Here is a 23,262-nt window from a genome sequence, read left to right as displayed (position 1 = left end):
TTGTTAGCTCACTTTAGACACTTGTAATAGATAGCTAACAGTAATTACCTGATGGTATTGTCAGTCCTCAGACGAATCCATTGAGGAATCGGCCTATTTTGCTTCATCTTCTTGGCCAGAAGCTTCTTGACTTTCAAGGTTTTGTGGGCCCCCTTTAGAAAAAGAAAAACAGGACTTTCAGACATGAACTCAACACGAACTTATAAATATTAGCACACAAATCTATAAAACACATATAAGAAACATCGATGGTATTAAAAACTGTTGGTATTTAACGATAAAACTCTCTTTTACCATATTGCCTTTGGAGACTTGCAGAAGAAAAGTGAGCGATAGACACTCACGCTAGAGTTGACGAAACCCACACACGGTGACTTGTGGCGCTTTTTGTGGCGTTGCCGATGAGAAGAAACATATAAAATCAATCATATTTGAATTATGTCTTTTTTCCAAAATTTGTTTGGTTATAAATTCTTCTTTAAAATAATTCCAACAGTTTATTCGATATATCTTTATGAATTTCATTACATTATTGGTTTTTAAATAAACGACGCCGTCGGTATTTACGTCAAAGCACCATCTGTTAGTCAACTAACGGACGAAACGCAGAAAGTTTTTTTGTTTTATTTATACTCTTCATACGTCAAAAACAGTTCATTATTGTTTTCTTTTATACATACAAACTACGACGACAGAACAGGCTGTATAATTTCATTCTTGACTAGTATTCTGTGATTTTATCATGTCAGGAAGCAGACCGGTGAATGGAAATCGCCAACGGAATCTCTCTGTGACGAGCAATACGTCATCGTCTAGTTATAAAGATAATTCATCCGTCAATTACAGGAACTCTGATCATGTTCCCGATCACCGTAGAACAAGTAGATCTTCTAGAACAAGTTCTTCAACAGCGAATGCAAATGGTGTCAGAGACAACAATCATCAGTTCTTGTCTAGTACAAACTCATCCTTCAGGGATTTCCAGAGACCCACATCTCTGTATGAATCCGGATCAGCACTCAACAACCCATCTGAAGGAGAGCACAGGGAGATGCAAGATAAGATGCGTGAACTGCAGCAAAAGAAGTGGCAGTATGAAAATGCCATGTCCCAGTTACAGCAGATGCATTCCCCATTCTCAGATGAACCAACTCCAAATGCAACTAGAGCTGAAATGACCAACAATGCTGAAACAGTTTATACTTCCATTAGCAATCGAGCTAGAAAACTCCAAGAGGCTCAACAAAGACTTATCCAGCTGCAAGAATTGATGCAAAATGTTTCCATAGACCTCGACTACAATCCCTATACTCAACAGAATGAGGAGAAGAACAGCAAGCCCAAAGAATTTCCCTTGGATTTTCTGCGCAATGTGTCTTCAAATGGGCCATCCAGAACACCTACCATACCAAGAATCAACCCTGGTGTCCCCAGGCATTTGAACAAAGGGACACACCAGCAGCAAATAGGAGCCAGCAGCAATCATCTCTATTCACCTCAGAATAATCTGAGTCACGATTCTCTCGGTAGTCCTAAAAGATATTCAACTTCGTCCCAGGTAAACGGTTCATTGTTGGACGTGTTTGCGCAAGGTGAACCTTCTTTTGATTCCTCCAACGAAGAAGCTGAAGAAACTCGAATAGAAGAAGTTAACGGGCAAGATGACCATTCGTCACATGAACGCATGCACAGTGCTGAGACATCCGTCAGAAATGGAATACGTTTACCCGCAACCGTCCCCATTGTAAGTGTCAATTTCAACGTAAATTGTTTCAATATTTCAATAAATATTTGTTTTTGCTCAGGAACGTCTTGATCGAATAGAGAATCAATTAGAACGAACAAATTCCTTGTGTGAATTGATGGTAGTCGAACAACGTCGATTGGCTTTGGTGACTGAAAGTCTCCTATCAGCCGTTTCCAATTTACAATTCAGCAGCCGTAATGCCGCGGCCGTTAATCGCAACGCTTCAACGTCAAGTTTCTCTCTATCGGGACTTCCTGTGAACTCGTCGTGGAACGATAGTGGATCTGATTTCCATGTTCTAGCTCAGGCTGTGAGCACATGTTGCCATATGCTCACTCAACTTCAAAGAGATTTGGCGACTGTTCAGCTGAGCTTAGAATCGAATCCTCAACCCCCTGAAGCATCCGGCAGAACCAGTGAAGTTCATCACAACCCTTTTCGTGATCCTAAAGCTGAAAGATCGAGCGCCTCAGCCTACGAGTGCGCTGGTATGGACCGATTCGATCCGCAGGTCACGCTGAACAATCGAGTGCCGCCCGGCACCAGAACCAACAATTACTGGGACAACTTCCGCAGTTACTCGAGACAGAATCTCCTCTCATCAGGGCCGTCCAATGTGAACGTTAGTGACCACCAGCAAGCCGGGTTGTCGACCGAAATGTCAACCTCTTCATTGCTTCATCCAACCAGCCAACAGATTCAAGCTACTAGTCCGTCGGAAACGAATCCTCGCAATCCCGCCCAACCACCTTCACGTCGTACCAAACGAAAAATCAACAAAGGTCAACGTCAGGTGGAGATTGGTGTTCATTGTCCTCCGCATGCTGACAACCGGGTACTTTCTGCCCTGGCTTACGGTCTCCTCTCCGTCCGAGGTCAAGGTGGAAACAGCAACAGCAGCAATAGCAGTTCGGGAGTTACTTTGCCTGAAGTGAACGCACGGAATTTGAATCATCAACAGCAATCGACTAACGAAGCATCACCAGCTCCGGTGGTGGTGGTACCTGCCATCTCTGTGCCAAGAACCAGCGCTGCGGTAGATGCCGGCAGCAACAACAACAAAGTTGTCAAAGACGCTTCAACTCTCAAATACTCGGGCGGCGCCCGTCCTAAAGAAAACCGTCGTGCCCCAGAGCCAAACGTTTCTTCCGTTATGAATGTCAACTTGTTGGCCGAACGAGAGTCGGAGGACAAACCACAGTCTCAGGCCAGTCCGGGGCTAGAGGCAATCGTTCGAGTTGCTCTGACCGAACACGCCACTCGACCGCAATTCTTGTCTCAACTACTGCAACTGCTTCACAAATTTGACAGCGATCCGTTGCGGGAAATGGCGCTGAACGCTCTACACGAATGCGCCACTAGCCGTCCGTCACATCAATCGGAGCTGACCAAAGTTTTCATCAACGTGGTTGGCCATCACCGCGAGTTGACTCCTCATTTGCTGGAAACTTTCCTCAACGCCGTCCAACTCCCAGAAGAATCCGATCACGAGGAAGGTGCCGCCTCCCTGCATCAGCAGTCATCAGAAAATGCTCTCTACATGCTCCGTCAAGCCCTGACTCCGTTCCTGTTCCGTCGATTGGGCGAGGTGCAAGATCTCGTCATTGAAACTCTGAATAAAATGGACACCGGCAGCAGCAGCAGCAATCCCAATCACAGTCGAGAGACCAACGCCGCAGTTACCGTCGGAGTCTCGGCAGCTTCAACTTCAGGCCAGGAAGATGATTTGGCGGAAGCAGATCAGTCATGCGATCAATCCTGCGACGGACTAGCTGAGTCGTCCGCCGGTCACGACGAATCGGAAATGAATCAACGGCACTCGGCCGTCGGCTTAGACGAAGTTCCAACTCGATTGATGTCGGTCTTGTCACCCCCCATCTGGTCTAGTGGCAGATCCGTCAACCAACATGTCAGTCAAGCCCAGCAACCTGCAGCGGACGAGGCTGCACATCACAACAATTCGAACTTGTCGAACAGTAGCCGAACCGAAAACGTCGGCCATTGGTTCCCTGAAGACAGCACCATTTGACTTTCGCTAAATCCTAGCTTAGTACTAGTAGAAGAAGACACTTACCTGTAAAATTGGTTGCTGAAAATAAATAATCATTTGATGTGACCCTTAGAAGTGCGAGCATGAAAATTTTATTAAACGGTTGACAAACATGAATAATATAATATGTATGATGGGGGAACAATCGGTTCATACACTTGAGCTTGATCCAAGAAAGGAAGAGGGGGAGATGCGGACGAAGTATAGACCGTCTTTATAAAAATGTTTACTTGGGTTCAACTGACGGATGACGAGAGGAGAAAGAAAAAAAATTCTCTTATTGAATTGTAGGGAAGGGATGAATGAATGGCGTTCTCGCTCTTTTGTGTGGTTATTAGAAAACTTTGATGGGAGTATAATATATACTGTAGAATATAGGGTAAATCTAAAAGGTTATATGTAAATGTATATATAAATACAACACACACACGATGGAAGAAGGAAGGAAAAGAAAACGAGGAGATGGAACGGAGGTGGGCCAAAAGGAACTGGGATACAAGTCTACATCGTCTGGTACCAAAGCTCAGGTATGTACTGCGTTGAAACCGGGAGAAAGGGAGGAAGAAGAAGAAGAAAGGTTAGACAGAAAACTCTAAAAACTGTTTTACAAAATTATACATGTAAGATATATGACTCGATTTCTTGATTTTCTCATACTCTTTTCCAGTTGCTTGTTGCCCCTAACTATAATTGACATTTTCTAGGCTTCCCTCTCAACTGTCGGTATCCCCAAGAAATAAGAATACTTTCGATTTTTCACCTTTTAGTCGCAGACTATTTTTACGTGGGTCCTTCAATTCCTCGGGTCGCGGGCGTAATGCTTCAGCGATTTCTCAATGTTCAATCGGTGGCCTAGACGCTTGACTCCCATGCTCATGAGGATTTCGCTGTTGATGTGCATCAAGCTGGGCCCGTCAATATTCCTTTTCATGAAAACGTTCTTGTATTCGTTGAGGAAGATGCTGTCGAGCCAGTCGGCCGTGTCGCTGACGGTCCACTCGTGCAGCGGCTTGTGGGGAAATCTGCGGGTCGTCACAACCATTTCTTGGTGGCCAGCACGGGTCGTTTCGGCCTCGATGACATCCGGACTGAAGGAGACCTTCTTGGGGACGGTGCCAACTACGCGGACGGTGGGCGGTTTGCTGCTGCTGCTGATGGCGTCGTCGCTCAAACGGCGTTCAACCATTCGGCGATTGAGAAAGTGCGACGAGAAGGAGATGGGCACAGCGTCGTCGCTGCCGTCTCCCAGCGCGCCGCGCAGCTGGCCTGAGCTCATGGACTTGGGTAATTGACGCTGGCCGGGTTTGTGCGTCATCATCATCACAGAATCAGAAAATTCGGGTGGTGGTGGGGCAAGAAATGATTCCTCGTTCTCCGACGAGGACGAAGCCACCGCTTCGATAAACTGCGGAGGTGGTGGGACGACGGGAGCTGTTTTCTTGGCCGGCGACCGGTTCATGCCGCTCAACTCGTCAACGTGTTTTCGGATCAGTTGCAGACTTTCTTCAATCGTTCGCTCACCGTCGGACGTCGTTTGGTGTTCAGACGACGACGGCGCCCCCGCCTCCCGCCAATGACCGTTGATCTTCTTGACCGGTTTGTGGTTCTCCAGGATCGTAGCGTCGTCCCGCTCCGAAGAGTTGGTGCTGGTCGAAAGCGAACTCAACGTCGATATGGTGCTGACCGAATCCTGTTCGATGGCCATATCAGACTGTTGAGACTGCAATCTGTCTTCCATGTCCGGCTCTCCATTTTCGACGGGAGGCGGCAGTTGAATTAATGAAACGGCGTGGCGAGTCAGCGTTCCGGTTCGGCGGCCGTTTTTAGTGTGTCCGTATTGCGACTCCTCCGACTGGCTGCTGCTGCCGTTGACCGGCACGAAAGTGACGTAGGCGTCTTCGCAATAGGAATCTTGAACAAGTTGATCGCTGAGCTCTTCAGGAAACGATTGAGAGTTCTTCAACAAAGACTTGGCCTTAAGAATGTCGGCGCAAAAGCTCTGCGACTTGGGCAAACTTGCTCGATTGCCTTCCGACTTTCGCCCTTCGACTTCGACCCGTTGTGGCTGCCTGGGCGGATTCGTTTGTTTGATTTCAATCGGCTGAGATTGCGGTTTGATTTCTATCAGGAGCTTCGTACGAGGAGGTTCGTTGTCGGCCGCCGTGCTGTGGGCAACCATCATCCGCGATGCTTTGCCTGCTGCCAGACCATTCTGGGCAGCTTCTTCTTCGCTGTCATAGTCCGGATCGGGTATAAGCGGAGTAGAATTGACAGTCACGCTGACGCGCGGCTCTTCGTTTTTCGCCGATTTGACCTGGACATTGGGACGGGAACTGCGTGGCGGTAAACTCTTGGATCGTGAAGCAGCAGAAGACGGAGGTGATCCAGTCATGGAAGACTGGACGTTCGTCATTTTCTTGGATGCGGTCGGGCGGAGTGTCATGTAGCCGACGTTTTTCATATCTTCCGGCAGGGCGTAGAGCTTGGCATTGTCACTGGGTCGGAAGCTGGACATGACTGGAGTCGTAGGACGGTCGCCACCGGCCGCAGCGACGGCGGCATATTCGCTGTGAGCTTTGGTAACGTCAACTCGGACAACCTGAGACGGCGGAGGTGGAGGTGGCGGCGGATGATTTGGCGGAGGAGCCGTACAATGCGGACTGCCTGCTCTTTTTGGAAGAGTATTGCAATTGCCGGTCGAGTAAATCGGACGGCACGGCTTAACGGCGCGGTAGTCGCGATTCCCCAACAAATTCAATTGATCGGCGATCGGAGTAGTTGCGTCTTCTCCGTCGTCATCGCCATCCTCCTCCTCTTCTTCCGTCTCATCCCCATCGTCGTCGTCTTCCGACTGCTGGTAGGAATCCTCAATGTTCTGCCAAGAGCCGTGATAACGGACGCCGGAATGGCGTTGCCCTCCCGGTTTGGTGGCACCATTTCCAGGAGCCCAGGAGCGGCGCGAATTGCGTTGATTGTGAGCCTGCAGCTCCATGCCGTAGACGTTCTCCTGGCTCTGACTCTTTCGCCAATCTTCCGCCGATGGAACATCCGGTGGAATTTCGACTTCTGCTGTCCAAGAAGAAGTCATCACTTCGCCATTTTGCTGCTGTTCCCAACACAATTCCGGTGTGCTGTGGAATTCCTTGTGTAGTTTCAACAGCTCTGCCGACGTCTTCTGCTTCTGGACAAACCCAAATACAATTATTTCATCATTTCAGTGTAATAAAAGAAGAAAAGCTTTACTCTCATGCGCTTCATTTCAGCCACACTGGCGTAAACACGGGGTGACCGGTTGTTCTCCGCTGGTGGCGCTGGAGGGCTGACAGCAGTCGGGATAGATAATCTTTCCAGATCGGTGGTTGAAACACGCCCAGATCCTGAACGCGAGCGAATCGAAGCTGTCCTTGACGAAGACGAATTGGAATAGATATCTTCCGCCGTCTCCGTACTCGATTGAGAAGATTCTATCACACACACGATAAAAAGGAGAACGTTAACCGATTTGTTGGTATTGATTTCAAGCATCTTGGTCGTCGTGTATACCCATATCGTTGAGTGCTACAACCATCGAGCGAGCACGGGCTCGACCGACACTTAGCGTCGTCCGGGGATCTCGTTTCGGTGGTTGTGGGGGCCGCCCTGCAAACGAGAAGAAAATCGATAAAGACGTCGTCGTCCAAGAGACTTGCAATTTCCGATTACAAAGTAGTGGCAGTACGTTACCGGGTAACTTTCGAGGAAGTGTTGAATACTGTCGACTACTGTTGGGGACTGTTAAAGCATATTCGCTGACTGATTGGCTGACTGATTGGTTGACAGGTTGGACGGTGGCGGAGCAGATAGTCAGCTGAACCAAATTACCCGAACGACGGATACAATCAACCACAGTCTCGTGCGAAGCCTTGGCCAGATCTTCTCCATTGATCTGATGTAAAAAAAGGAAAAAAATAAATTCGAACTCGATGGAGAAAATCAAAGAAACTCACAGCCAGAATGAAATCGCCAGGCTGAAGTCCGGCTCGGTCGGCTACACTGCCAGCTTCGACACTATCCAAATACTGTAAAGCCGGAACTCGATTCTGAATAGGGTTGAAATCCTTCATGCCTGTCATTGTCTTTGCACCGCGCAGCACGAAACCAAATCCTCTCTGGCCCTTATGCAGGATGACAGTCCGCGGTTCGCTGTACCTAAAACCAAACAAGTCGTCAGTTTTAAGTTTGACTGGTATAAAACTTATCAACCGATACTTACAGAGACTTCATCCGTGGAGTCGTTCCGTAATTTTGTGCAGTCATTTCTCGGCGACCGGCAGCTCTGGCTTCCATGGTCTTTCCCAGTTGCAAAACGGGAACCGGCACAGGCAGGGTCATGCCCATATTTGGCACACCCGTAGCTTTGGAGATGACAGCCGGGCTGGGATGATGTCGAGCCGCTGCGATAGCGGCCGGATTGCGCAACCTGACTTCTTGCACGCAACTGGGAGGAAAATAGCCACTGTCTCCCCTTAACCAGCCCTCCAACAGCCCACAGTCTGTTGATCCCGTCACTAAATAATGATGATATTTAAAAAATTGGTTCGTCATTGTCGAGTTTCTCGAATTTCCAGCCCATTGAACTGCTACTAATAAGCAGGTAGTACGTTACCTTCAATAATATCCCCCGGTTGCAAGTTGAGATGGTTGGCTTCCTTGCAACTGTACGCCTCCGTGCAGACGACTGTCATGCCTGGTAGGACCAGCGAGTGCTCAGACGGGGTATTTGCATCGTAGCTTCCGCCGCTTCCACTGTTGGACGTGCCAACGCCCGAGCTATCACTGACAATGTCGCATTGGTCCACGCTGATTTTGTCTGCGCGAGGTCATAGGAAAAACGAGAGAGAGAGAGAGTTGAGTCATGCAAAGATAAATAATCAAAACAATAAGGCCCAGCAGGCCGGTCATTACCAGTCAAACTGCTTCCATTATCTTCGCTTTCAGCCGTACAAGAAGAGGAGCTGCCCGTATCGCTGCGCACAGACACGGTGCTCATGCACATGGGATTCGATTCCAGCCAGCGGTCAGTGCTGGAAGGCGACGGAGAGGGCTGCTGCTGCTGGCGGCGATTCATCGACCTGCTAGTCAGCGAGCTGTACACCAACGTCGGGCTGGGCGTGCTGCTCGATCCGGTCGTCGACGACGAAGCGATGGAAGACGCGTCCAGCATCATGGCATTCGACGACATCGAATGCCTCATCGACAGTAGTACGCCAGACTTTCGCCGACGGGGATTGAACGATGGAGTTTCCTTGAATGCCACTACAGTCAGTCGTAAACAAGAGCAAAACATTTTTTAAAAGTTAAGTATGACGTTTTTTACGAGCGGAAAGTGTCGGACGGGTTTATATTGCCGATGACGACTTACCGACATCCTCGCCTCTAAACCGATGGATAAGAGCGGCTAACTCCAGGTTACCGGCAATTACCGCCACCTGGTAGGGTGTCTGATTGGCGTAGTTAAGGGCTTCGCGATCGGCCCCCCGGAAGAGCAGCAGTCGTGCGCACGCTTCCTGATTGTCCACAGCACAGACGTGGAGGGGCGTGTTGCCCGACGCATTCTTGGCGTTCATGTCGGCTCCGTAAAACAGCAGGTTCTCCAAATGCTGGACGAGTCCATTACGGCAGGCCTGAAATTCAAAAAAGAATGTTGAGATTCTCCTTTTGGTTGAGAGTTGAGTTATTACGGCGCATTCCGTGAAATTCCTCGTTTCGTCATTTTCCGGATAACTAACCAGAAACGAACCCCTTTAAAAATGTACGACTATCTTTATTACAAATGGCGTTTTGTCGCAATCACAAGTTGATGCATGTGAACATGCCAGTTCTACACCTGCTTTTTGATTGCGAGAAAGTTTGCAACTGCTCAGCCAAGTCTGCAACTCCACAACTACTTTCAAGAATGTGAGAGCCCATAAATATCACATGAAACCTTAATGCAATGGTATGTGGTGGAAAATGTCAATAATTGTCATGCTGCCACCCATTCAGAGCTCGAGGATGTTACAGACGTAATATGCAAAGACAAACCTGGTGGACTTCATGCCATCCCTGAGCATCTTGCACACCGTGGATGGAGTAATCATGAAGGAGTGCCTGGCATAACATTGGAGAGGCTTTGGCTGACACTGCGGTCCACAGAGGAGTCAGACCTTTGGCATCACGAACATTAGGGGAGGCCCCCAGGTCCAGAAGGGTTCTCACAGCTTCTATGCTGCTCTTCTCAGAGGCCCTGTGCAAGGCGGTCGATCCGCATCTCGTTCGGTAATCGATCAATGCACCGCCACCAACCAGGGCCAGAAGTAGTGGCCCGGGGCGAGATGAAACTGCAGCCAATGTCAGTGGGGTCTCTGTACACGATAATCATTGAATAAGTATGACGAAAATAAAAATAGATTCGATGCAAATTGTGACGAGACTGTCAAATGGAAATCGTCAGTCGAGAAAAACCCAGGGCATGTCACTCAAAACAGGTTTTTACCAGGAAAAATGTGGGCGTTTGAAATTTCTGCCTAAACGTCAGGGGGAAAACATGACTGATCGCAGCGCCATCAACGGCCAAATAACTCTTGGCCATTTCACAACCCAGGAATGCATAATTTTATTACATTTTATATACATCTCTCTTGCTGTGCACACACTCTCCAAGGAATAGATCGACACATTATTTTTTTTTTTCAATTCACGTGAGGATTTCCAAATGGCCTACCAGCTCTCCCATTCATTCTTCCCAGAAATTCGATTTTCTACGCCATTTTATTCAGTTCGACAGGTATAGAAAAAAAGAAAGAAAATAAATAGTTATATAAATATCCCCTTAACGACAGAACCAATTTCTAGTCCACGAAAAGCAACGGGGGGAATGTCAAATGCGCGTTCTTTTTGAACACACACAATTCGTAATAGGATCACGAGGGAATAGAGAAGAAGACATGGCCCCCAAAGAGTCACGGGACTTATAAAATCACGTGTACTACCACCACCACACAACTATTTTTTTCTCCTCCCAATTCGTTGCTCCAACGCCATCGGATAGAAAAAAGTGAATGACAGTTAAATGGGAAATTTTCTACCTCATCCGAATGATATACCGAGAAAAACAGAAGAAGAAGAAGAAGACAAACTTACCGCCCGTCTCCTGACAGTGAATGTTGGGATCCAGCCCTTTGGCACACATTTTGGTAATCTTCTCCGTTTGGCCGCTGGTCACGTAGTCGAAGAAGCGACGCAAGTTGACGCGTGTGTGCAGCGAACGCAGTTGCTTCTCGTCCAGATGTAGCATCTTGTACACACGCCTCTTGTACTTCAACTGTACATCGAAATAATGTTTTTTTTTTGTTATTTTAAGTTGATCTCCTTTGATGTGATTATTATCAAGTTGAGATGGCGAAAGAGAGAACCGTTACAAGTGCGTCCAGCGAACGCGTTTCTTAATGACTAACATTAAGGGTGTATGTACTAGGTATCCATTATTAACAACTGTTTCTCTCGCTCGCTCGTATACACTGTCCGGTTTTTTCTCGAAAACTCATTAGACGTTTTTGAACCGTCTGCTGCTGCTGTGATTCGGGAGAAAAAAGACGATCCCTGGCCGTTAGGAGTCAACCGTCTAATCACGGCAACGGCGCAATAAATTTTGGAAAATGGTTCAGCATTTTTCTCTTTTTCGATCGTAATGGTCGTCATAAACTAAAAAAAACAACAAAATGAGCGCTCAGCTCATTAACGGGGCTGATGTCATTCTCGTTTTCCGCGAACGTTTTTACTGCCCAGCAGCAGCGAGAGCAGAGAGGATCTCGCTGGACGGACAAGTAGTATACCTAACCGCACTTAATGCATTTCGCCTATTAATGAATGTTTATCTACCTCAAGGTAGCCGCCAGGTCCGTTAAAAGGATAATCCGACAGGGGGCGTTCTTCGTCGAGAAATTTGCCGGCCCGGCCGTTTGACGGCGGATAAAACAGTCCATAGTTGAAACTTTCCTTCAGCTCCTTTAAAAAAATGAAAATGAAAAATAAAATATAAATTTATAAAAAAAAAAAAAATAAGATAAGTGGAAAACAGTAAAAGAAAAATAAAAAAAAAAGTTGATTCGTGTGGTTGTGGGTTGTTGTTGCATGGGTGATTTTTTTGTTTCCAAAAAAAGATCTACCTACGGTAACAACAACAACAACAACAAGTGAGCCATCAAAATCCCACACGCGGATCCACAAGAGAGATCCGCCGGCACAATGCTCTCGCCGCATTCTTCGATCAAACAAGGACGAAACAAGGAAGAAGAAGACGAAGAAGAAATATTTTGGAATTGTACACAAGTATGTATATAAAGTTTCGTCATGGTTTACGGGAAAAGGTTCACGTCGAGCGCACACGTAACACAAGCGTGCTGCCCTTGCGCCACAGTATTATATCATGCGGTGAACAAGCTCATTATTCTGATTTCATTTTTCATTTTCTGGTTGGAAAATAAAAATAAACAAAATTCTCCGCTTCGTCGATTTTATGTCCATTTTTCTTTTCTTTTTCTCAGTAAAAAAATAAAAGAGGCGCGGCCGCCTGGGCACGACAATAAATTGGCAACTCGGGGAGGATCTCATTTCATTAGCATCCGCATCGATAAATCCTCAGCGCAGTAGTACGTAAGAGAGTTGGATTGCAATCAGGACGAGAGAAGAGAGTATGAGATCATGGCCAATGCTGAGGTAACAAATAAACAACATGCAACCGACCACCTTGGCTAAATACAATATGGCGGGATGCCGTGCATTTCTCATTATAATGCAAGACTGGGGCGGTGTCATGGCAACAGCGTGTGTGTAGCGTGATTCGATTTCATCCCCACCCAAGGAAAGTGAAAAATAAAGACAGAAGAAGAAAAACAATCAAAGTTGGAAAAAACAAAAATAAAAATAACAAAGTTAGTAGAACACCTCTTACCCGATACCAAGAGGCCACCTGTTAGTTTGTTAACATTTTTTGAGAGGAGGTATATAGGGACCGGGAGTGGTTTTTTTTTTAAATAATCCCGGTAGCACACAACAACGGACAGACATCACCAGCAGGTCGAAGACGAAAAAATTTCAAACAACCAACCAAAACATAAAAGAAAATAGAAAAAAAAAACACATATTATTAATAATAAGAAAAAGAATATCAGTATATACTATACACACGAGTAATAATATTCAAATAGATGGGCTGATAAGAAGTAAAAAGAAAAAAGTCTATATGGCCGAAAAGATAATAAACGGTTGTAATAATAATAGACGAAAAGCCAAAAATGGTTCGAAATGAAACCGGGAATTCGGTTCAGACCGAAAATCATCGACGCATATCGCCTTTTTGCTGTGCACAACAATCTGTGTGAACCTTTCTAGAAGATTCCGTGACCTTCTTTCTTCTTCTTCTTCTTCTTCTTCTTTTTCCATCTGCTGGCCATCTCCCCCCGTAGAGCATTAAAACAAAAAAAAGGCTATCGTGAGTCGGAGTGAGCTGCTGGAGAGCTGCGTGAATCGGGTGAGAGAGAAAAGCTAGCGCTTCTTTTTTTGGCTTTAGCTCTTTCTCAGCGGGGTTTATTGTTTCAATAAACGAGTCCCGTCTCGCTCGATTTCCAGGGCGAGCTAATTAAAGAAATTGATGGGCGGCACATCGTCGTACGACTATATAGACTCTCCCTCCATTTCCCCCTGGTATCGCGTTATATCACACAGGGATCCCCCCCCCCCTCCTCACCCATAAACCAAACCAGCCAGACACAACAAACAAACAACAAAGCTGATGATATTAACGGCCCCCGTGCGAAAGTAAGAAAAAAAACACACAAATAGCCAATTGGATTGGACAATAACTGCCCGGCGACGCAAATGAAACAATAAGAAAACTAAAACACTAAATAATTGACGACACATATATAACATCCTGGTTTGAAATGGGTCGAATGAAAAATCATTTAAAAAAAAAACGGACGTCACAATTTGACGGGCGTCAAAGAAAAGTGGCGAAACCTGGTCGCCGCCAACCAGTTCAAACGAGTCAACTGGTCGAAATGGGCCCAAAAGTTTCCAACACACAACTGAGTAAGTAGTAAGAGATGTCGACAAACAAGTCATTTGTGATGGGGCTAATTAATAGTTATAGCCAAAGTTGGCTGGGCACTCACTTTAGGCAGGCTGGCCAAACATTGCTGTTTGACATTCCAGACGAGCTCTTCGCGATGAAAGTGGATCACCTTCTGGACATTGAGTTCCGGCACGTAAATGCGGACGGACACGGTCGTCGCATTGACAGCAGGATCGTGATGCAGCTGCTGATGATGCGGAATTATTTCAGAGCCAGCGGCCGATTCGCCTCCGGCCGCGATGCCGCCGACGCTGCTGCTGCCCAGCACCATCGACGACACGGCCGATTTGATGCTGCTATTCTCCTCCATCATCATCATTCTCCGAATTTTTTCTATTGGCGATGATTGTTGCTCGTCTTCTTCTTCTTCTTCGATTTCCACCAGAGCCGTGCGGGGTTGTTTGGGCAGCCTGGACTTCACTGGACGGTGGCGGCGACAGCTCTCTCCGGATTCATTTCACTTGTTTGCCTGGAGAAGGAAAAGAAGAGAGAAAATGTCAAGACATGCCGAGTGCGGGCCCTCATCCGTAAGTGTACAACGACAACTTGGCTCAAAAAATGGGAGCTGTCACAGCTTTCTTTTGCTCTCATTTTCCCCTCTATTTCGTTAACTAAATAAGAATCATGTGACACACATCAAAATCCTCCCGCTGGTTAACGTGAAAAGAGGAAAAAAGGATGAAAAAAAAACAAAACACGCTCGGCGTTCGGTTGCCGGCTGGTTGGGCACACACCGTCCGTCACACAATTTGACATTTCCTTTTTGACGAAGAAATACTTACGCATCAAAGCCTCGGCGTCTGTCTTTATCTGCACAACACGCACAAGGAAAGAAACAAGAAGAAAAAGGGAAATAAAATTCCAGAATAAAAACAAAAGACGACGACGGAAGACGCGCAACACAACAAGGTTCACGCCCGCCCGAACGAAAGGGAAGTTGATTGCCATTTTCCTGTGTGTGTGTGTGTTTCTGCTGCGCTAAATCCCGACGGAGAGAACGCCCTTCTATCCTCCCCATTCCTTTTTTTGTTTCACCCGACCAACGAACGAACGAACGAACGAACGAACGTAGGCAGGAGAAAAAAAAAAGAGAAAAGTTGGATTAGATTCCTTTTATTTGTTTACCGACTGAAGGCGCGTTGTCATCGCACGGCCCCCTTTATTCTTATGCCCTTGGCTCTTTTTATTTCTTTCGTTTTAAAAACATTTTTTTCTTCTTCTTCTTCTTAGCTCTCGGATCGATAAACGAACTCCATCCGTCATCTGCCGGCATTTTCTCTTTTTTTCGGCTGCCATCATTCTCGGTTGGAAATTTAAAAAAAAAAAGACGAGTGCGCCCAACAAATGCATACGAAATGTGCACAACAACAATCGATTGTATCATTTAGATGCCATGACAGGCGACTGTATATATTTCTTCCCGTTTCTATTTTTTTCTTTTCCCGTTTTATTTTATTTTATTTTTTTCTGTGTGTGACAGATTGGAGGAGGGTGGAGGGATATTGTTGTCGCCGGTTGAGCGCCAACAGCTCAGAGTCAGTGTGGATCGATCCTTCACTCCCTTCCCCCTTTCACATGGTACACACACAACGTGATTCGCTCTTATGGTTACCACCCTCCCGTATTCTCCGCCGCCCAGCCCAGGGTGGAAAGTTGTTTCAAATTTCCCTCTCTACTCTCCAAGATTCAAAAAATCAGCGCCATGAAAAAAGAGCCGGTGAAAAGAAAATCCCGAAAGCTCATCGGCTTGATGGAACGACGACGCCATCAAAGACACATTCCACTTCTTTCGGTGGATCCAATAAAACTGGGATGAATCAATCAAGGCCTCTTTTGGGGGGGCGGAAAAATAGAAATAACAAAAGCGACCGACACGGCCGACTACCTAAAGGAAAGAAGAAGAAAAAACAGCGTCATGGCAACCAGAAGGGGGATGTGAGCATTGTGAGCCCCTCCACGACGATGATTATTAATATAACATAACCCGGTGCAGAGTTGTATTATTTTGGTCGATCAAATTGCGGTCGCTAAGAGACAACTTTTCGTCTTCTTCTACCCACCTTTTCATATTATCCACATTTGAACTGCTGCCGTTTCAGTCCGGCCAAGAGTTCAGTGACTCCGGCTATACAGTCCATCACTTCCGGGCCGGCGAGAATAAAATATCCACAAAAAAAGAAAAGGGAAAGTCGGAGTAGTAAATTTTCCTCCGAAAAAGAAGAAGATAAAACAGAGAGAGTCTGTCTTTGTCTGCTAGCTTCTTATTCCTTTTCCTGATTCTCAGACGTAGTTGGTAGGCGGCCAAGTCATACATACATAAGATACACATATCCCAGGAAATCTTACTGGCCTGCCCAGCTTCTCTCTCTCTCTCTGTGTAGGGTGGGCGAAGAGATCAATACTCACAGACGCTCTCTTTGCTTTCAACTAGCATCCAGCGTGCTGGAAAAAGAGACCCGCAACCGCCTGGACTTGATAGTTATTAGTCTGTTGTATTGTATCATATTTGAGAGAGCTGGAGGGCATCAATGTTGCACTGCGAGTAGAAAAGGAAACTAAAAAGCATCTAAATGTGTGCGCACAGATAATTGCGGATGGATAAAGTGAAGAGAGAGAGAGCCCCAGAGCGCAGCAGCAGCAGCAGCAGCAGTTGTACGGATACAACTCTCGATCGATCCAGCAGCAGCAGCAGCAGCAGCAGCAGCCAACCCCATTTTGCGCTCGGCTGCCGATCTTCTAGAGTCTTGCGAGCAGAAAAAGAAAAAGTCATCCACTTCACCGAATCTTTGCCGGGCGATTTCTCTTTTTTATTCCGACTCTACATCTATTTCGTTCGTTGACTCTCATCAAAACAAACAGCTCTTCTTCTTCTTCCAGCCGTTTTTCCCTTTTTTATTTGATTGCCATCCGCATTGGAGATGAGGATGAATCTCTCTTGTATTTTTCTTGTGACTGGGCGAGTTTCGCGCTCGAGTAGTAGCCAAACGCCCGTGTCGAAACGGTTTCGATTAGAAAATGTTGCAGACGAGCGAGAAGAGAGATAGATGAGCGTGCTCGGAGAAGTGCCCATAGAGCACACACACACACACAACGTACTATATGTAAAATAGGGGAAAATCTCAGACTCGGCGTACAACAAGCGAATCTATCAAATGAGGTCAATGGTTATTCCATCTTCTCTTTCTCTCTCTGCTGGAGAATAATTTCATCGCCCGTTTTCTCCTCATTTCACTGGAATTGAATAAATAAAATGAAAAGAGCCCAGGAAGGAGAAAATGGTTGTCCGTGTGTTGGGGCGAGGAAGACACAAACAAGAGAATCAAACATCAACAAAACACAAGACGTCAGCAGACGCAGGAGAGAGACAAAAAGTTTGGGCTTTTTCAAGACAGTCCCCCGGACAAAAAAAAAAGGTGACTGGCTGTTCCAACTGTTGACGAGCGCTTCTTTTTTTTTTCATGGCTAGGCCGCGATGACGACGAAAAGGAGAAGAAGACGAGACTTTCCGTGTGTCTTGCGACGACCATCTGGAACGCATTCCATCAACACCAACCGGTAAGGGAAAACCAATAGGCCCCCACCAGTTTTTGAAAAACTAGGGCCGGCGCTCCGAAATAGACGAAAAAAGAGACTACACCCTACCAACAAGAAGAACAAGAAGAAGAAAATACACACACAAAGTCAGGCCGTGTGTACACACACAGGGTGTGAGGCGATCACGTTACCCCTTGGTCAACTCGCAGGGGCAATGCCTCCTTGTGTGTGTGTGTGTAATCAAGGCACATGTGTGTGTGCTGGACGCGTACACACACACAATGAAGAGCAAATCATGGGAACTAAAAGAAATGCATGTCTCTTTAAGACTTGATTTCTCGACAGCTGTAAAACTAAATGAACCTATTTCTGGCGTGGCGTTTAATAGTTGAGCATGTCCTTCACGGCCATGGAAATGCTTGAAAAAAAAAAGAATAAATAATAACTCACTTCCGGTGACTTTAATTTAACATTTAAATCCGGTGCGGAATTTCATTTTATTTTTGGCGAGCGGATGCGACACTATTCCCCCGCTGCTAATTTTCACTTTCTATTGATTTCCCCCGTTGAAACTGACGTTATTTATTCCAATTTCAGCTCTTCTTTTATTCTAACTTGTCTTTTTTTATTTTATTTTAACGCATTTGGAGACTTGCCAATGACACAAAATAACGTACACAGCAAAGAGAGGCAAGAAAATTGAAGATGTTTCTCTTCTTTTGTATTCCGGAGTTTGTGTTTTTATTCCGGCGGGAGTAAGAGGGAGAGGGGAGGGAGGGTATATCGATTGGCGATCGATGGAGGCACGTGACCGAGTGGCTACTAAGACGTCTTTTGAACGCGATCTCACCCCCCCCATGGAAAGAAAGAAAAAAGTGTAGCCAGAGAGAGACACGATCACTCAACGGGAAAAAATAAATGACGTCCGCTAAGACGATGCGCTGGTGGAATCTCCCCCCCTACTGTACAACCATCTTCATTAACTCCGCCCTAAATCCCCTGCCTCCTCTACCTTATTCAAGTATGTTTCTCCCATCCTATTTACTCTTCTTTGAGTGTACGCAGGAAGAAGACTAACTTTCACGATACGCTGGTTGATGTTGCGCAGTTTCTCTACCGTGAAAACCAAATGAAAATTTGTCTTTCTCGTTTCCTTTTTTCTTCTACACACGGCGATATATAGAAACTCGGCGTCGTTTGTTGACGCGGGACTTAGCGGGCTGACAGTTCTGTCAACGTCCATTATCTCTAGTTGATCCCTTTCAAAAAAAAAGTTAAAAACAGTTGACGTGGTTTTTTTTTTTATTTTACTCCAGTCACGTGCTGGCGTCATTCAGTTTCTCTTTTTGGCCTCCCATTCATTTCTGAGTTTCTTCCGGAACTCGGCGATAACAAGTCTCCCCCCAGAGACGGACGCTGATAACGTGTAATTAACGGAAACGTGTAAAAACAAATAAGAGATGTTATTTCTAGTGGGTAGACGGAGCAAAGGATGGACGTCTTCCGTTCATCCATAGACTTGAGGGCGGTTTGGAAAAAGAAAATGAATCGACTCAATAAAAAAAAATGTTTAGTTTGATTCACTCCGGCATCGACCGGAACTTGATAATCATCTTTTAAAAAAAGAAAAAGTCATCAAAAGAAACTTTTTTTCTGACATTCTTGCAGTCAATCGTCATGTCATCTGGGCAGACTCCAATTTATCCAGCTGTCTGACTCTCTCTACACTACACATTTTTTTCTTTTTTCGGCGAGTTAATCTTTTGGTTAGAGGGGCGACTAATCTGTCGATTGCGTGAACCATGGCCTTTTTTATCGTCTGACAATATCAGCTGTTGGCCTACATTATGACTTTTTGCTTGGCTCGCTAGTGGTGGTACTACCTTCGGAAAGTCGGTAGTTACGGGTGTTAATCAATGGACGAGACATGGAGACCTTGACGATCAAAGTGCACGCGGGATTGAGTACAGAGGTGGCGGCGACAACAACAAGTGTCTGCCTCTAATATACAACTCTCAATCTAAGGTGGAAAAAGAAAACAAGAAAACTTGACCAGCCAATCTCTCAAACCAAAAACAAAAAAAATGAAACTCTTTTCTTTTTTATTTTTCGTTCGAGTTGCTCCCGATTGGGAACTTATTTTCCCTCAAGGTTGAAAGCGTTGACCATATCTGGCGGGATGATTATTCTAGTAGGGCTGCTGCTGTAAAGAAAAATAAAATAAACAGGTTGACTATACAGGTACGTTCCCAACACACAACTCTCAAACTGCTGCTATTAAAAATAGTGGCCCTATCTCAAATTGCGTTATCTCATAGCATCTCATCTACTCGAAACTTTTCTTCTCCATTTTTCTTTCTATCCCCAACCCAACCCACCCGACCACCCCACCCCAAAAAACACGAAAGAAACTTTTTCGCTGGGCTTCGTCAACTTTGGCGTTTGAAGGGCAGGCGCGCCACGTCATCGCGTCGAAAAATCCCGAACCAACTGAAAAAAATCCTTCACGCCGAGCTCTCATAAATCATTGCAGAAATATTTTAAAAAGGAGTTTCACAGTCTCTCAGCCACCGGTGCACCTGCATCTTATCGTCTTCGTCCTTTTTTTTTTTTGGATTTTCTTCTATTTTGGATTCGTCACGACACGAAATCTTAGCATGCTCCGGCATACACGCACGAAGCAATGAACCGCGGCCCTCTCTCTCCTCGACACCGTTGCCGATCGAAAAAGAAAGTGAAATGAGGAGAAAAAAAAAAAAAGGAACAAGTGGACTACACAACAACATTTCATCACGGCCGCTGCCGCAACAGTAACAGCAACAACACGAATAATTAAGAATAACGCGCGGGAGAATCACATTCTCACATGTTATTTTTTGTTTTCTTCTTCTTCTAATAATATTTCTAACGAGATTGTGACGAAATGAAAGGAAAACAAACACACATGAATAAAGAAAAAGGGTTTTGATTTGAAAGTTACGCCCATTTCGGTGCTGCTGGCCACGGGCGACTTGAGAAACCGATCGAGAATTAGTTAATGTTGTGATATGTTTAATGGGGATTGATATAATAACAAGAGCTGACCGCGCGCTGCTTTCATTACGTCAAACTCTGAATTGACTCTCTCTCTCTCTATGCATTCTATGCATTCAAGAGAAAATGAGTCCCGCGTGAGTAAAAACCGAGCAGAGCGACCACATCATCCCGATCCAAATAAGGTTACCCTCCATCAAAAAGCTTTGGAGCTGGCAAGAACTCCGCCTTTTTGGCTCGGTTCAAAACGACCAAAAATTCTCCCCCTAAAAATGGTGGACCCACAAGGAAAAGAACAAAAAAATTAACGACCGCCGAGGTTCTTTTTTCTTCTCTTTTCGGTTCGCCTGACAACGGGCTCGAGTGTCGTCGTCGTCGGTACAGTTGCGACACTGAATGAAGAATGGCCGGCCAATGTAATAAACTTCCCAGAGAGTTGGAAAATGAAGACGCCAGCGAAAAAACAGAGAAAAGGGGAGAGAAAATGTGCAGTTGAACCAAGAGCAGACGATCCATTGGCCGTGGGTCGGCCGTCTATTTTTAAAAAGAAAATGGGGAACTCAAAAAATTGGAACATGACCAAACCGAACACCGCGTCGTCCCTCTCTTTTCTCTCTCTACACCACCAGGCGTCAAAAATAAAGATTTTTTCTTTTTCTTGACTAATACACCGACATAACTGGAATGTATTTTCCTTTTATCGTCCCGTCTTCAGAGAAGAGTCCTCAAAGGACAGGGCTCTGCTGCTTGCTGCCCACTTTATAACGCCCGTCTCAGAGATATTTACAAGGGACCGCCATCATCATCGTATAATATTCTCAAGTGCTTCTGGAAACTTTTTCTTTTTTCTTTTGGCCATAAGCACGGCGCGTCTCACACGTTGGTGCTATGACAATGAGGGAAAGAAAAGAAAGAAAAAACTTGTTTTCTTCTTCTTTCTTCCATTTATCGCCGCACTTCACGAAGCATCACGATAGCCGAAATTAACACGAAAGAAAACTGGCGAAAAAACGACCTCCATGTTTAAATGGAGACTATTTTTTTTCTTTTTCGGGAGTAGAATCGAGGCTAATTCCAGTCGTTTATCCTTTTTTTTTCTTTTCTTTTCTTTCCTTCGTCATGTTCGTTCGGTCGGCCTCCATCGTGATTTGTATTTTTCTTCCCCCCTTTTGCTCGCATTTTTTCTTCCAGCTTTTGTTGCTTGTTTTCTGCTGTGTATGTCATTAGGGTATGTGGAAAACTCACGATTCTGACCGGAGCCACAGAGTAAGAGCAGAGCGAGAGCCAAATACCAAAAGATTGCGGAACCTCCTCCTCCAGCACAGTCAATCCAGTTCCAGCTCCATACAAAAATAAAATGATACAACCACCAGCCCAGCAGCAGCAAAAACAACGGACCCCCCTTACAAAAACCGGGGGGGAGATGAAATTCTCTCTCTGCGACTGGTTGCCCAACCAAATAATAATAATAATAATAATACAAACGGATATCGCGCCAAAATGTCGACAGACGGATGAGAGATCGATAGACGTCTTGCACATCCCAGTTAGACAGATGTGATTAACAAAATGGCGAAGGTCTCCTTTTCCTATATATTAAAACTGAACAACGCATCGCATCATCAAAGCCCCTCATTCATTTCCCTACTCCTCCTCATTATAATCGTCCAACGTTCATCTTTCTTACAGACTTTTTCTTCTTCTTCTTCTTTTTCAAATTTCAATATTTTTCTCCCGAAAAAAAACAAACGCGAATGAATATTTTTCCCTTGGCCTTTTTTTAAAAGAAAAAACAACTAAACTTTTCTGGCTTCGACCTCCTGGCTGCATTTGTCGTGTGCCAACTCACGACGTTCACGAAACAAAAAAATAAAAAAGATTGAAACTCGTTCCCGAAGAGTCAAAATTCCACTGTGCGTTGGCCCATGGGCGAAATCAATCGGACGGGGACGCCAATCATCCCGAAAGTCTAATGCAATTGCCACGATAACCAATCCGAATTAGAAAACGATGGAAACGAAACAAAGTCAAAAACTCTGTTAACTCTGTTCATCCATAGGCGAGTTAATTTCTTTCTACTCCCGCGTCGTCAAAGAAGTTGAACGAGAGGTAGCTAGACTTTGTCTATTAGCCCGGCTCTCTCTGCACGTTGTTAAGGGAACGCGGAGAGAGAATAATCCCGTTGGTATCACAAAAAAGAGACACACGAAGGATCACACAAACGGAGGAGTGAAAGGGGGGAATCGGGAGAGGGAGAGAGGGGGAGAGATCCGCAGATCGATAATATTACAAAGAGGAGAAGAAGAAGAAGAAGGAGGAGCTGCTGGGAGGGCTGGCTGGCCGCGTGTGTGTTTGCGCTCCGCTACACAATTCCAAGAGAAGGGGGGAATGAATAATACTGGCAACTATAAAGATGATTATGCAAAGAATTCAATTGAATCGCCCGCCAGAAAAGGCCAATCAATTTCTTCCTCTCCTTCTCCCCTTATTTACGCAAATGAGATGTACACTTTTTTTTTAAAAAAGATAATCAAATGCGTTTTCTTCAAGAAAAGTTATATAAGCGACACCTCCCGAGAATTGCTGCTGATGAATACAAGATTGTCTCATTAGACATGGGGATTTTCAAACTTTGGAAATTCTTCGAACCCATTCCTCTCTCAGACTTTTTTGGGGGGGTTTTGGTTTTTGGTTCTCGACCCCAAAAGATTCGAAAAAATAAATGAAAAAAGAGTTGGAAGAAGA

The 23,262-nt window shown here is 45.5% G+C and overlaps 2 protein-coding genes and 1 long non-coding RNA gene across 6 annotated transcripts in view; 2 read left to right on the top strand and 1 right to left on the bottom strand.

The window, feature by feature from the left end:
* The window catches only part of LOC124337859, a 639,313-nt gene that overhangs the window by 184,637 nt on the left and 431,414 nt on the right, over positions 1–23,262 (top strand). The window lies entirely within an intron of this gene.
* On the top strand, positions 602–3,863 carry LOC124332348. The gene is made up of 2 exons (XM_046788878.1): positions 602–1,744; positions 1,806–3,863. Exons 1-2 carry the CDS (start codon positions 743–745, stop codon positions 3,774–3,776), a joined length of 2,973 nt encoding a protein of 990 aa, XP_046644834.1. The 5' UTR covers positions 602–742; the 3' UTR covers positions 3,777–3,863.
* Positions 3,874–23,262, bottom strand: part of LOC124331372 (protein shank-like) — a 40,582-nt gene continuing 21,193 nt past the window's right edge. For 2 of the 4 annotated variants that reach the window (XM_046788798.1, XM_046788796.1), the window contains 13 exons: positions 13,991–14,419; positions 11,697–11,822; positions 10,959–11,139; positions 9,861–10,180; positions 9,199–9,460; positions 8,742–9,092; positions 8,443–8,646; positions 8,050–8,344; positions 7,784–7,985; positions 7,521–7,722; positions 7,341–7,436; positions 7,041–7,261; positions 3,874–6,978 (listed from right to left, as the gene is read on the bottom strand). In XM_046788798.1, the coding sequence (XP_046644754.1) occupies positions 4,591–6,978; positions 7,041–7,261; positions 7,341–7,436; positions 7,521–7,722; positions 7,784–7,985; positions 8,050–8,344; positions 8,443–8,646; positions 8,742–9,092; positions 9,199–9,460; positions 9,861–10,180; positions 10,959–11,139; positions 11,697–11,822; positions 13,991–14,269 (5,127 nt within the window). In that variant the 5' untranslated portion in view covers positions 14,270–14,419 and the 3' untranslated portion in view covers positions 3,874–4,590. The remainder of the gene's footprint in view (positions 6,979–7,040; positions 7,262–7,340; positions 7,437–7,520; positions 7,723–7,783; positions 7,986–8,049; positions 8,345–8,442; positions 8,647–8,741; positions 9,093–9,198; positions 9,461–9,860; positions 10,181–10,958; positions 11,140–11,696; positions 11,823–13,990; positions 14,420–23,262) is intronic. The other 2 variants (XM_046788799.1, XM_046788800.1) reach the window with 2 other exon arrangements.

Source organism: Daphnia pulicaria, chromosome 1 (assembly GCF_021234035.1).
Source record: "Daphnia pulicaria isolate SC F1-1A chromosome 1, SC_F0-13Bv2, whole genome shotgun sequence".
NCBI classification, from domain to species: Eukaryota; Metazoa; Arthropoda; class Branchiopoda; order Diplostraca; family Daphniidae; genus Daphnia; species Daphnia pulicaria.
The sequence above is the reverse complement of the archived record's forward strand: the minus strand, read 5'-3'. Positions and strand labels throughout refer to the sequence as shown.

Excerpts from the sequence above, each read along its gene's own strand:
- LOC124332348 (XM_046788878.1), top strand. The coding sequence starts at position 743 with ATGTCAGGAAGCAGACCGGTGAATGGAAATCGCCAACGGAATCTCTCT. Across the intron at positions 1,745-1,805 it reads TACCCGCAACCGTCCCCATT|GAACGTCTTGATCGAATAGA; the intron begins GTAAGTGTCAAT and ends GTTTTTGCTCAG.